Raw genomic sequence first — 11584 nt, forward strand, 5'->3', positions numbered from 1 at the left:
TAGATTTTGCTTCCTGTAGGGTTCCAAACCTATGGCTTTATTTTATATTCAGTGGCATCTTGAAGAAATCAGAATTATAGTGGAAGATTGGGATTCCAATTCAATGACTGGAAATTAGTGAAAAGCATGTGAATGGAAGTCCAGTACATTTATGACTTGATGTTTCTATTCCAGGAATGTGCACTTCACATTTCTAAGTTAATCTTGAGGGCAAGAAGCCTTTGGGGGGGGCAGGGGGAGGATGGGAAGGGATGGGAAGAGGAAACAAAGGAGGAGGCTACAATGCTTGATAAGAAATGTATTCATTATCTTGCCCATGTAATTGTAACCCCTCTGTACAGTATTTTCACAATTAAAAAATAAATAAATCCTTTGAGGGGATTTGATGTGAAAAAAAAAGAAAAAGCCAAGGAAAGCAGTCTGCACATCGAATTGCTAGATGCCCCTCCAACCCTTCCCAAAGGCCCTATAGGTATTCATTGCTAAGAAGATATTCAAGGAATAGCTCTGCCACTGGAGCCACAATGCCAGTTCCAGTTTTCTGGTGGTTAATTGGAGATTGGAGTCTCACAGACTTTCCTGCCTAGGCTGGCTTTGAAGTGCGATCCTCAGATCTCAGCCTTCTGAGTAGCTAGGATTATAGGCGTGAGCCACGGGTGCCCGGTATATGGAATAGTTCTGATTTTAAGAATATTACCTGAGCTGGGCACCTGTGACTCATGCTTGTAATTCTGGCTACTGAAGAAGAGCCTGAGATCTGAGGATCAGGGTTCCAGCTAGGCTGGGCAGCCTAATCCTCAAGACTCTTTTATCCAATTAACCAGTAAATAGCTGGAAGCGAAGGTGTGGCTCGAAAGGCAGAATCGGGCCTGAGAGCAAAAGCTAAGCAAGAACATGGAAGTCCTGAGTTTAAGTCTGGCTCTTCCCAGAAGCACACGCAGACATAACGCCACGTGACCCGATTGTTTTGAAAATGTGGTCACTAAGCCTGCAGGGCTTTTAGGGGCAGGGGAGCAGTAGCATCCAGGGGTGCCCGCAGCGTCGGCCCCCGCATCTAAGCACTTGGAGGGGTCCGTCTGCCGAGCTCGCTCTCGGGATAGACAAGCAGGATTTACTGTTCCATGTCCGTCACATCCGACCTCCATGCGGACTCCGGCCGGGGACGTGCACAGGGGTTGGAGGGAACCTGCTCCCCCGGGGCCACAGTCCAGGTCAGGACTCCCCACTTGGCTCGCAGGGAGGGCCCGGCCCGCTCACTCCGACCTCCCGGGGTTGCTAGCCAACCAGCGCTTCCTCCAGGCCACGTTCTCCTGCGTGGCCGCGGCCTTCTGCAGCGTCTCCACCACCAGCTGCTGCCTCCAGCTTGCCTCGTCCTGGAGCCGCGGGTTCTGCTCCGGCATCTCCTGCGCGGAGGAAGGAGGTTCGCAGTCTCCCGGACACCCACCCACCCACCCCTTCGGGGGCTCCCAGGTCTACCTTTAGCATGCCCTTCTTCTGCAGCTCTCCTGGGGTCACCAGCGCAAAGAGCACGGAGCCCACGGTGGCCCCCACTCCCAGCAAGGCGGCCACCTGCAGCGCTTTGCTCACGGTGCTCATGGCGGACCGCGCGGCCACAGAGGTGCGCGCCGGCGTCTCCCGCAGCCTAGAAGGGCGGCCGCCGCATCTCGGTGCTCCTGCGCGGGCTAGAGCGACGCTGAGGCCGACCGCGGCGGGGACGGGGCGGAGACCATCGAGCTGGGTCGGGGCTAGAGAGGCCTTAACCATAGAAAAGTGGAGTGCTGAGCGCCTGGGTCTTTGGAGTGGAGAAGGCGCGATTGGTGGGTATAGCTCGGCTGTAGTTTTTCTGGCCCACTGGAGACCCACCCTAGGCCTGAGTTCGATCCCCAGCCTCACAACAGAATAAACAAAACAATCTGATTTACTCTCATGCAATGGGGGGCGGAAGCCGACATTGGGAGGACCTTGATAGCCTGGGACCCAAAAGCCAGATCTTACATTGTCCTTTCCCAATCTCTTTCTCATGCCCGGCTCCCTTTCCCTCTTTGTCTCAATTTCTCTTACTATCCTCCCTTACTTTTTCCCATTTTTGTTTTTTTAGTAGCATACATTAGATGAATAATGGGAGTTTCACGGTGACATTTCCATACACGTGCACAATGTACTGGAAATCAACCTCATTCCCTGTATCACCCTCCCTTACTTGCTCATACTCTAAACCAGTTTCTACAGGCTGCATTTTTCTGTTCATATGTACAAATTAAGAACTTCTATGGCCCTTCTCTCTCCTGCAGACCCTTCGTCCTCTCACCTCCCTCCCCCTCTGTATTAATTGTACCAAGGCAAAACTCCTTGGTGGGAGTGGCACTGTGGCTCAAGTGGTAGAGCGCTAGCCTTGAGCTGAAGAGCTGAGGGACAGCGCCCAGGCCCAGAGTTCAGGCCACAGCACCACTTTCGGCTTTTTTCCTTTTGCTTATGTGGTGCTGAGGAATCGAACCCAGGACCTCGAGCATGCAAAGCAAGCGCTCTACCACTGAGCCACCTTCCCAGCCCCTGCCTTGGTATTTTAGATGTGCATATATTTTAATCGGAATAATCTCTATTGCTCTTCCCTCTCCCAACCCCCTATTGTTTCCTTATCCCATTTTCATTGTTGCAATGTGCGTTTAAAAACTATTCATTCTCCATCTTTTTCTTTTCTCTCCCCTCTCCCTCATTTCTTTAACCAGGCTCAAAGTTAGAATCAGGTTCTCTGTATATACACTATGTACATGTTTATGAGTTTATGACTGTGTATTTTAGAAAAGCTTCAAGAAAAAGAGAAGAGAGCCAGGTGCTGGTGGCTCATGCCTGTAATCCTAGTTACTAAAGACTGAGATCAGAGGATTGAGGTTCAAAGCCAGCCCAGGCAGGAAAAAACTCATGTCCAATAAACCACCAGAAAGGGGCTGGGAAGATGGCTCAGTGGTAGACCACTTGCCTTGCATGCCTGAGGCCCTGGGTTCGATTCCTCAGCACCACATAAGCAAAAAGAAAAAAAGCCGGAAGTGGCGCTGTGGCTCAAGTGGTAGAGTGCTAGTCTTGAGCTGAAGAGCTGAGGGACAGCGCCCAGGCTGAGTAAGAGAACGTTATTTGGGTTTTGAATTTTTTTTTTTATCCCATTGTTGCTGGTACTGGGGCCTGAAGTGAGGGCCTCTTGCTCTTACACTCACCTTTGGGTCTCCACAGAACATGAATGCAACTGACTACTTAGGAGAGGACAAAGGGAAAAATAATAGGGATGGGTATTTTGAAAAGATGAATACTAGATGCTTGAAATATTGTTCATAAGTATGAAAACCAAACTAGGAAACTTGAAGCGGGGAGCCTGTGGCTCACGCCTGTAATCCTAGCTACTCAGGAGGCTGAGATCTGAGGATTGAAGTTCAAAGCCAGCCCAGGCAAGGAAAGTCCTTGAGACTCTTATCTCCAATAAGCCACTAAAAACTGGAAGTGGCACTGTGGCTCAAGCGGCAGAGTGCTAGCCTTGGGCTGAAGGGCCTAGGGACAGTGCCCAAGCCCAGAGTTAAAAAAAAAAAAAAACAAAAAACCCAAAACCAAAACAAGGAAACTTGTTCAGATTGCTTTAGGAAGGTAGAAAGCAACAGAGTGAGAGCGAGTTCCCAACTAACTAATGTAAACTAAAAAATAGTTCCCGGCCAAATAGTAAACACACTAAAAAAATACAAATAAACAAGGCAAGTTGAGAAGCTCAGTAGGTAAAAATGTTCCAAAGCCATTATCGCTGTTCTTCACTCACAAATCATTTAATCCAGATGCCCTTGTCTCCTCTTACCCTCTCTGCCATCCAGGGAGAAAATAGAAATAAAGCTCCGATCATTTTGAGCATCCCCCCTCCCTAGAAAGCCCATAATCTGCTAGTTTGTCATCCTCCTCTCCTCAGCAGTGATTAAGGAACTGGCTCCAAAGAAGATTAAAGCTGCATTCTGTAAAGTACAAAGGGAAGGAGGACTCGAGTTTGAACTGAGCTGCACTTGTGGAACCACCATGGCCCTTGTGCCAGAGAGCAATGAGATTAGAACTTGGCCTAGAAATAGCCCAGGCTCCTCCAGGTACCCAGAAAGTCCCAGAACTCATACTGTCTGGAAAGACAGAGAAGAAACTAGCAGGGTTGAAGAACATCAAGATGTTCAGGTTAGTATTTTCTCACCCTGTGTCCTGCTGCTGGCTCAAGCCTCCAGTCTGACTCATGTCTCTGCTGTCTTTACTCAGGCTGCCTCTCAAAATTCCCACTTACCCTCTATTGTGGTAGAAGCATCAGAGGGGAGTGAAGACTATGGGGAGCTACAATGGCCACATAAAGAGCTGCTGCTGCTCACTGATGACGAAGAAGAGGCTGAGACTTTCTTCCAGGACCAAAATGAAGAGCCAGGTGAGCAGGGTGGCTGGCTTTTCAGATGGTCTAGACAGGGCTGAGATGGAAAACCAAGTGTGCTCTTTCAGTTGTTTGACATCAAAGTAGGTATTCAGGTAGTAAATGGGCTACTGGTGTCTTAGCAGTAGAAGGCAGATATTTCTAAGGCTGTTACTGGGGTGTGAACTTATTTTGCAGGAAGGCACTCAACACTTCATCTTTCATTTTCAATCTTAATGATGAGCTCCTTAATTCTCATTCCCCCAGGCTGGGCTTGGAGTCCACAGGACCCCAGCTCTCCCTTAAGAACATTTAACCCTGGAATCAACTGGGAGCAGGAAGAAGAGCAAGATGATTACTGGATTCCTCACAAAGACTGTCACGAACCTGCAAACCCCTGTCCTCTTGGGGAGACAGGTTCCTGTGTCTGTAGAAGCTGCTTGGTGGAATATTCTCACCTCCCACCTCATACCACCTTTGGGGGTGAGTATTGTCACCTAGTTCGGCTCAGAAACTCATCTTGCCTCTGCTTTTAGTTGGAAGTGACCCAGTCTTTTTCTGAGCACTCACCCCAGACCACCAGGGCATATTCCATGTAATGGGATCTCTAGTCTGAAAGTTAAGTCAACAGAAAAGTCCAACCATCCATATTGCAAAGGTAAAGCTACCCTCTCATCTCTCCTTGCTAAACAGAAAACACCAGATTGGGGACCAAAACGTCTTTTATTGAGAACCTTTTACCAAATAAGCAAAGTAGGTAATGCCCTTGAAAGGACCCAGCTCTTGCACAGTCACAGTTCGGCCATGGGATCTTTGCTCCAAGCAGGGCAGTCGTACATCAGGGTCTTCATCTGAGAACTGAATCAGGGTCCCTCCAGGGCTTAGGACCCTCAGGCATTCTGACAGTAGCTGGTATGCCCCAGGGAGACCACCCCGAGCAACAGCGTCCCAGGTGCCCTTGTCCAACACTAGTTGGAAGGAACCCGAGGGAGCTATAGATGCCATGTTCTGGGCATCAGCATGCATGAAGCGGAGGCAAGAGGCAGGGTGACCAGGGCGTAGGGGTGCTTGGTTCTGGCCACCCACTAGGAGGCCATTCATGTGGGCCACAGCCACAGGAGAGAAGTCTATACCTAGTACATCCACAGGGTGTGGGGATTTGGTATAGAGGCCCGCGCTGAGGCTGGAGGTCCCACAGCCCACATCCAGCACCCGCAGTGGGCCAGTGGCTCGGGCCTCTTGCAGCAGAGGCAGGAGAAGTTCCTGGATTTCCTCATATCCAAAGAACCAGTCGAAAGTGGGGACACCGGCCAGACGGGGCTGGGTGTGGAGCCGATCCCAGAGGCGGCGGTCTGCCAGGCAGCTACTGGCCAGAGAGCCTGTGGATGCAGGCGGAGGGTACCCGGTGCTGGGTTTCAACCTCGCCGCTGCAAAAAACGGCTCAAATGTACCCTAGGGTCCTAAGTCATGATTTCAGCGACAAGAAAGAGTCACACCCGCTTCCCCCCCACACCCCCGCCCTGTCCCGCTGTCCCACCGTCCCTACCGGCCAACATCCGGCGCGCTCGGGCCACCAGAGTCGGCACTGGGAGCGGTGGGCGGAGCGCGGCCATCCGGAGGTCCCGGCCAGGGCGCGGCGCTGGCTCACGTGGCTGGGGGGGGGATGGCCCGCACACAGCCTGCCGGGACGGAGCCTCGGGTGTAAAGGAGGCGGACACCGACCTGCGTGGACAGCCTTTACTGGCGGCAACAGTACCATGAAGGGAGGAAACACGTCAGCTCTCCATTATGGGGCGGCGACCGCAGACCTGAAACCAGAGAGAGGTGTGTGAGCCCCTCGCGGAAGGGGAACCGCTGCGCTTCACATGTTCCGCCCCGATCGGGGACGCGTGTCCCGGCGCTTGAGGATAGAACCGGCGTACGAGAAGCCGCCGGCACCGAAGACATGACGCCGAGAGGGCTCGAGCCCTTTCCTTCTGCCTCCGTACATAACGGAGATCGGGACTGCACGCCCGCTCCCCGCCAAGAAATGGAGGGCTTGATGGATGCAGGCCGCCTCCCTTCACCCCCGGAACGACCGCTGCCGGCCGAGAAACCGCCAGAACGCCACCCACTTACCAAAGCTCCCTTCGAAAGGCAACAACGCGGCGCGAGTTCTCTTATATAGGCCCTCGGCACGCCCCCTTGCCGTGATTGGTCCGATGGGATAGGGGGCGGGGTCTCGCGGACGTCGCGAAGAGCGGAAGTGCGGCCCCGAGTGAACCACGCTGCAATTATGGGTGCTCCGGGAGGAAAGATCAACCGGCCCCGAACGGTGACTGTCGGGGAAAGGGGGGCTGTTTGCGAATGTTTCCCCAAGCTTTTTCAGAGTCTTCTCCTCCTGCACTAGATCGATGGGAAACTGGGGCTGCCAAGTGTCGGAGGGAACCCGGGTGGCCGAACGCATCCTCAGCTGATTCCATGCTCCCCTCCCCCCCCCCCCCCCCCCCCCGCGCTTGTAGGAGTTGAAGAAGAAGCTGTTCAAGCGCCGGCGAGTTTTGAACCGGGAGCGAAGACTGAAGCGCAAGGTGGTTGGGGCGGTGATAGACGAAGGGCTGATCACGAGGCATCACCTCAAGAAGAGAGCGTGAGTGCCAGATCTTTTCCCTTGGTCCTCCCCATTGATTTCTTATTGTCCTCCCTGCCTTCCAAGCTCCAGAGCAGCCAAAACCTCCCCTGGCGTTTTCTTGAACGCTCACGTTAATACAGAGAATGTCTCAGCTGTGTTGGTTCCTAAACTATGCTAGCCTATGCTAGCCGCTCACCACACCCGTACCTTACAGCTTCTGCAGGATTGTCACTATCACATTTTGTACTAGGTATGTACAGTCACTTAAGTTTTTTTTAAGTAAGCTTATTTTTCATACAGAAAATTGCATCTGTAAGTGTACACAATTCTTTGAATTTTCCTAAAGGTACACACAGGATTTTACTTATGAATGTCAAGACTCTTGATTCTGGGGAAGAGTTTTCGTTCGTTAATTAAAGTTTAGTGAAACTTTAATGTTTACTTAAGGACTTTAGGTAAGCAGGATGCTGGTAGCTGAAGCCTGTAACCCCAGCTACTCAGGAGATGGACTCCAGTCAGGACTGGAACGTTAGTGAGACTCTTAGCTCCAATTTACATCAGGAAGCTGGAAGGTGTGGTTCAAATGGTAGAGTGCTAGCCTTGAGGGACAAAAAGTTAAAAGTCCCCCACAGGCTGTGTACCCACACAAAAGAAACAAAAAGGACTTTATGTAATAACCTGATCCTGAAGAGTATGTTGGTTGGAATTAAGTATGTTGGACTTTACTCACAACATGAAAACCCAACCTTTAAGACACTTAAGTCATTTGAAATCAAAGGCTCACTCTTGAAATCAAAGAATCACTCTTGTGACCTGGGTTGGTTCAAGTTGACCTGTGTATCCTTGTTTCCTATCTATTGTTCAGGTCCAGTGCTCGGGCCAACATTACTCTGTCTGGGAAGAAGCGCAGAAAACTCCTACAGCAGATCCGGCTTGCACAGAAAGAAAAAGCAGCTATGGAAGGTGAGACTGGGACACAGAGATGGAAGTGAAAGGAAAACAGGGTTTGTTTGGGTTCTTCAATGTTTCCTTCTTCCCTTTGTTCAGTGGAAGCCCCTTCAAAGCCAACCAGGACTAGTGAAGCACAGTGCAAACGACCAAAGAAGATAAAAGCCCCCCAGGATGTAGACATGGAGGACCTTGAAGGGGAGAGCTAAACTCCTCTACCTGGATATTCTCAGCTGGAGCCAGAAGGATTTGGTAGTTGCTTCAAAGGACTTTGGAGAAAGCATGAACCTCCTTCATTTTTCTCGGATTCCTCTTCCACAGTGGTCTACTGACCTTCCCTAGAGGGATGTTAGGAGGGAAAAAGGCACAGAAGAAAGACTGGAGAGCATCCTCTCTAGCAATCAAATCCATTTGTAAGAAAACCCTAGAGTTTGACTGAGGCATGTATGATTAAGTGTAGAGATAGAGATGGACTTTGAAAAGAGTATAGGTGGAGATAGGCCAGAAGCAGGACGCACAGAATTTCCTTGAACAAAGGCAAATAAAAACCAGCCTCGCTTACTGGGCACCAGTAGCTCACACTTGTAATCCTAGTTATTCTGGAGGCTGAGATCTGAGGATTACTGTTCAAAGCCAGCCCAGGGCAGGAAAGTCCATGAAACTAACTTCTAATAAACTACTCAGAAAAAGCTGGAAGTGGCACTCTGGCTTAAGTGGTGGAGTGCTAGCCTGGAGCACAAAGAGGCTCAGGGACAGTGCCCATGCCCTGAGTTCAAGCACCAGAACTAGCAAAAAAAGAAACCAGCCTCTCCAATGGCCCGGCTTCCCTAATGAGTGAAACTCTAGCTTTCCATTTCTAACAAAAGTAGAGATTATTAGAGGGGAGGCAGGTATGGATCCTGGTACCAGTCCTGCCCCTACCCCTGTGGTTTTGCCAGGTTGGGCAAATTACGTTACCTCACTTAATCTTGCTTCTTTGGTTTGATGTTTTTAATAAAATAAAGACCAAATGTTTCCCATTGTCCTTTTTTCTTGTGTTGGAGATCAAACCTAGGTGTTGGTAATCAAGTGTTCTACCACTACAGAATCAGCTTTCGTATTTCATCTCTTATTAGATACCGTTAATAGACAAATTGGGCTAGGAATATGGCTTACTGGCAGAGTGCTTGCCTAGCATGCATAAGCCCTGGGTTTGATTCCTCAGTACCACATAAACAGAAAAACCCGAAAGTGGTGTTGTGGCTCAAGTGGTAGAGTGCTAGCTTTGAGCAAAAGAAGCTCAGAACAATGCCAAGGCCCTGAGTTCAATCCCCAGAACTGGCCAATTTTTTTTTTTTTTTCTGTCAGCTGTGGATCTTGAACTCGGCATGGGTGCTGTCCCTGTGTTCTTCAGCTCAAGGCTAGTGCTCTATCACTTGAGCCACAATGCCACTTTTGGTTTTCTGGGATGTAAGAGTCTCACAGACTTTCCTGCCCAGGCTGCCTTTGAACCATGATCCTCAGATCTCAGTCTCCTGAGTAGCTAGGATTACAGGCATGAGCTACCAACACCCAGCTGGGACCCAGTGCTTTATTAATTAAGCCAGGCTTTTTGCCTTTTGTTTTTCAACTAGGGTCTCACTTTTTGCTGAGGCTAGCCTGAGTGGTGATGCTCCTATTTATGCTTCCAGAGGAGCTGGGATGAAAAGTGTGCCACCACACATTTCTTTATTTGGTGAGATGGAGTTTCAAGAACTTTTTGTCAAGACGGTCCTGAAACGTCAATAGTAATCTCTAGACCTGCCCCCATTGAACTCAGGGTCTCTAGCTGTTGCTCAGCTATTTGCTCACTGTTGTGGTTCTATCACTTGAGCCATTCCTCTAGTCCTCCATGGCAAGATTACTAAACAGCCATGTCCCAGTTTTTGTTTGTTTTTCCTGTCCTAGAGCTTGAACTCAGGGCATGGGCACTGTTCTTGAGACTTATCTCTAACTAGCAAAAATATGGAAGTGAAGCTGTGGCTCAACATGGTTAGATCACTAGCCTTGAGCAAAAAAGCTCAGGAATGGAGTGTCCAGGCACTGAGTTCAAACCCCACAACTGATAAAAATAAGTCTTGGATTTTCTTGCCTGGGCTGGGTTTAAACCATGATTCTCAGATCTACAAGCATGAGCCACCCACCAGTGCCTGGCTTCCTCTTTCTTTTTTTTTTTTTTTTGTAGGTCGTGGGGCTTGAACTCTGGGCCTGGGCGCTGTCCCTCAGCTCTTCAGCTCAAGGGGAGCGCCCTACCACTTGAGCTACAGCGCCACTTCCCGGTTTCTGGTGGTTTTATTGGAGATAGGAGTCTCACGGTCTCTCCTGCCCGGGCTGGCTTTGAACCGCGATCCTCAGATCTCAGCCTCCTGAGTAGCTAGGATTACAGGTGTGAGCCACCAGCGCCAGGCTCTGGCTTCCTCTTTCATTACTTTTTACGTAATTGTTTTATTATTCTACATAATTATACATTAATAATCATTTTATTATTATTACTGTTATCTTTTTTTGAGACAGAATCTCGCTATGTATGTATCCCAGAGAGTCCTGGAATTTGTGATCCTCCTGTCTTAACCTCCTGGGAGTTGGGATTGCAGACGTATACCAATATGCCTGGGTATCGCTGTCTTTTGAAAAGCTCATGAGCTTCATTTTAGTAATTTTATCATTATAAAAATAATGTTTAAGCCGGGCGCCAGTGGCTCACCCCTGTAATCCTAGCTACTCAGGAGGCTGAGATTTGAGGATCGTGGTTCAAAGGCAGCCCGGGCAGGAAAGACTGTGAAACTCTTTTTTTTTTTTTTTTTTGTCGGTCGTGGGGCTTGAACTCTGGGCCTGGGCGCTGCCCCTCAGCTCTTCAGCTCAAAGTGAGCGCTCTACCACTTGAGCTACAGCGCTACTTCCGGTTTTCTGGTGGTTTATTGGAGATAGGAGTCTCAGGGTCTTTCCTGCCCGGGCTGGCTTTGAACCGCAATCCTCAGATCTCAGCCTCCTGAGTAGCTAGGATTACAGGCGTGAGCCACCAGCGCCCGGCCGACTGTGAAACTCTTATCACCAATAAACCAACAACAAACCGCAAGTGGCGCTGTGGCTCAAGTGGTAGAGCGCTAGCCTTGGGCTGAAGAGCTGAGGAACAGCACCCAGGCCCAGAGTTCAAGCCCCATAATGGAAAAATGTTAAAAAAAGAAAAAGAAATCTGGCTGTGGCTGTGGCTTAGTGGTAGAGTGCTTGCCTTGCATACATGAAGCCCTGGGTTTGATTCCTCACTACCACATACACAGAAAAAGCCGGAAGGGGTGCCTATGGGCAGAGTGCTAGCCTTGAGCAAAAGAAGCTCAAGGACAGTGCCCAGACCCTGAATTCAAGCCTCAAGACTGGCAAAAATAAAAACAAAAACAAAAAAAAAACACACACACACACAAAACGTGAATCCATGCGAATGCCACGCCAAGCCTCAATCTGTCAAAGGTCCTTTGGCGAGTGGGGTGGGAGGGATGTGTTGAGGGTCGGTCGACTTCCTGCTGTCTTCAACGCGCTGCGGAACCCAAGTGCTCGGCTCAGGAACAACGTCGGTTTCGTTTTCCTGTGAGGCTTCCGCGCTA

At 49.8% G+C, this 11584-nt stretch overlaps 4 protein-coding genes and 1 non-coding gene across 10 annotated transcripts; 2 read left to right on the plus strand and 3 right to left on the minus strand.

Annotated features, from left to right (window-relative positions):
- Nucleotides 1-1710, minus strand: LOC138833804 (ubiquinol-cytochrome-c reductase complex assembly factor 3-like). The gene is made up of 2 exons (XM_070032128.1): nt 1477-1710; nt 1-1403 (listed from the first exon to the last, which is right to left on the minus strand). The coding sequence occupies exons 1-2, from the start codon at nt 1594-1596 to the stop codon at nt 1254-1256; spliced, it is 270 nt and encodes an 89-aa protein (XP_069888229.1). The 5' UTR covers nt 1597-1710; the 3' UTR covers nt 1-1253.
- Nucleotides 1711-1794: 84 nt separating this feature from the next.
- LOC138834105 (LBH domain-containing protein 1-like) lies at nt 1795-4973 on the plus strand. The gene is made up of 5 exons (XM_070032872.1): nt 1795-1817; nt 3941-4191; nt 4270-4429; nt 4679-4894; nt 4948-4973. Exons 2-5 carry the CDS (start codon nt 4045-4047, stop codon nt 4971-4973), a joined length of 549 nt encoding a protein of 182 aa, XP_069888973.1. The 5' UTR covers nt 1795-1817; nt 3941-4044.
- Nucleotides 4974-5115: 142 nt separating this feature from the next.
- Nucleotides 5116-6548, minus strand: LOC138833800 (citrate synthase-lysine N-methyltransferase CSKMT, mitochondrial-like). Of its 6 annotated transcripts, none has more exons than XM_070032124.1 (3): nt 6530-6548; nt 6134-6219; nt 5116-5838 (listed from the first exon to the last, which is right to left on the minus strand). In XM_070032124.1, exons 2-3 carry the CDS (start codon nt 6168-6170, stop codon nt 5135-5137), a joined length of 741 nt encoding a protein of 246 aa, XP_069888225.1. In that variant the 5' UTR covers nt 6171-6219; nt 6530-6548; the 3' UTR covers nt 5116-5134. The 6 variants fall into 6 exon arrangements, with proteins under 6 accessions (XP_069888225.1, XP_069888223.1, XP_069888226.1 ...); XM_070032122.1 differs by having other exon boundaries at nt 5958-6219; XM_070032125.1 differs by lacking the exon at nt 6530-6548 and adding an exon at nt 6334-6499 and having other exon boundaries at nt 5116-5790; nt 5958-6219.
- LOC138834262 (small nucleolar RNA SNORA57) lies at nt 6299-6447 on the minus strand. Its single transcript, XR_011374032.1, has one exon. It is a non-coding gene; the product is annotated as a small nucleolar RNA SNORA57 (small nucleolar RNA).
- Nucleotides 6549-6623: 75 nt separating the features above from the next.
- Nucleotides 6624-8989, plus strand: LOC138833803 (uncharacterized protein C11orf98). Its single transcript, XM_070032127.1, has 4 exons — nt 6624-6725; nt 6913-7037; nt 7885-7982; nt 8067-8989. The coding sequence occupies exons 1-4, from the start codon at nt 6687-6689 to the stop codon at nt 8174-8176; spliced, it is 372 nt and encodes a 123-aa protein (XP_069888228.1). The 5' UTR covers nt 6624-6686; the 3' UTR covers nt 8177-8989.
- The last annotated feature ends 2595 nt before the right edge of the window (nt 8990-11584 follow it).

Source organism: Dipodomys merriami, unplaced genomic scaffold (assembly GCF_024711535.1).
Source record: "Dipodomys merriami isolate MVZ:Mamm:240054 unplaced genomic scaffold, mDipMer1.0.p SCAF_21, whole genome shotgun sequence".
Taxonomy (NCBI): Eukaryota; Metazoa; Chordata; class Mammalia; order Rodentia; family Heteromyidae; genus Dipodomys; species Dipodomys merriami.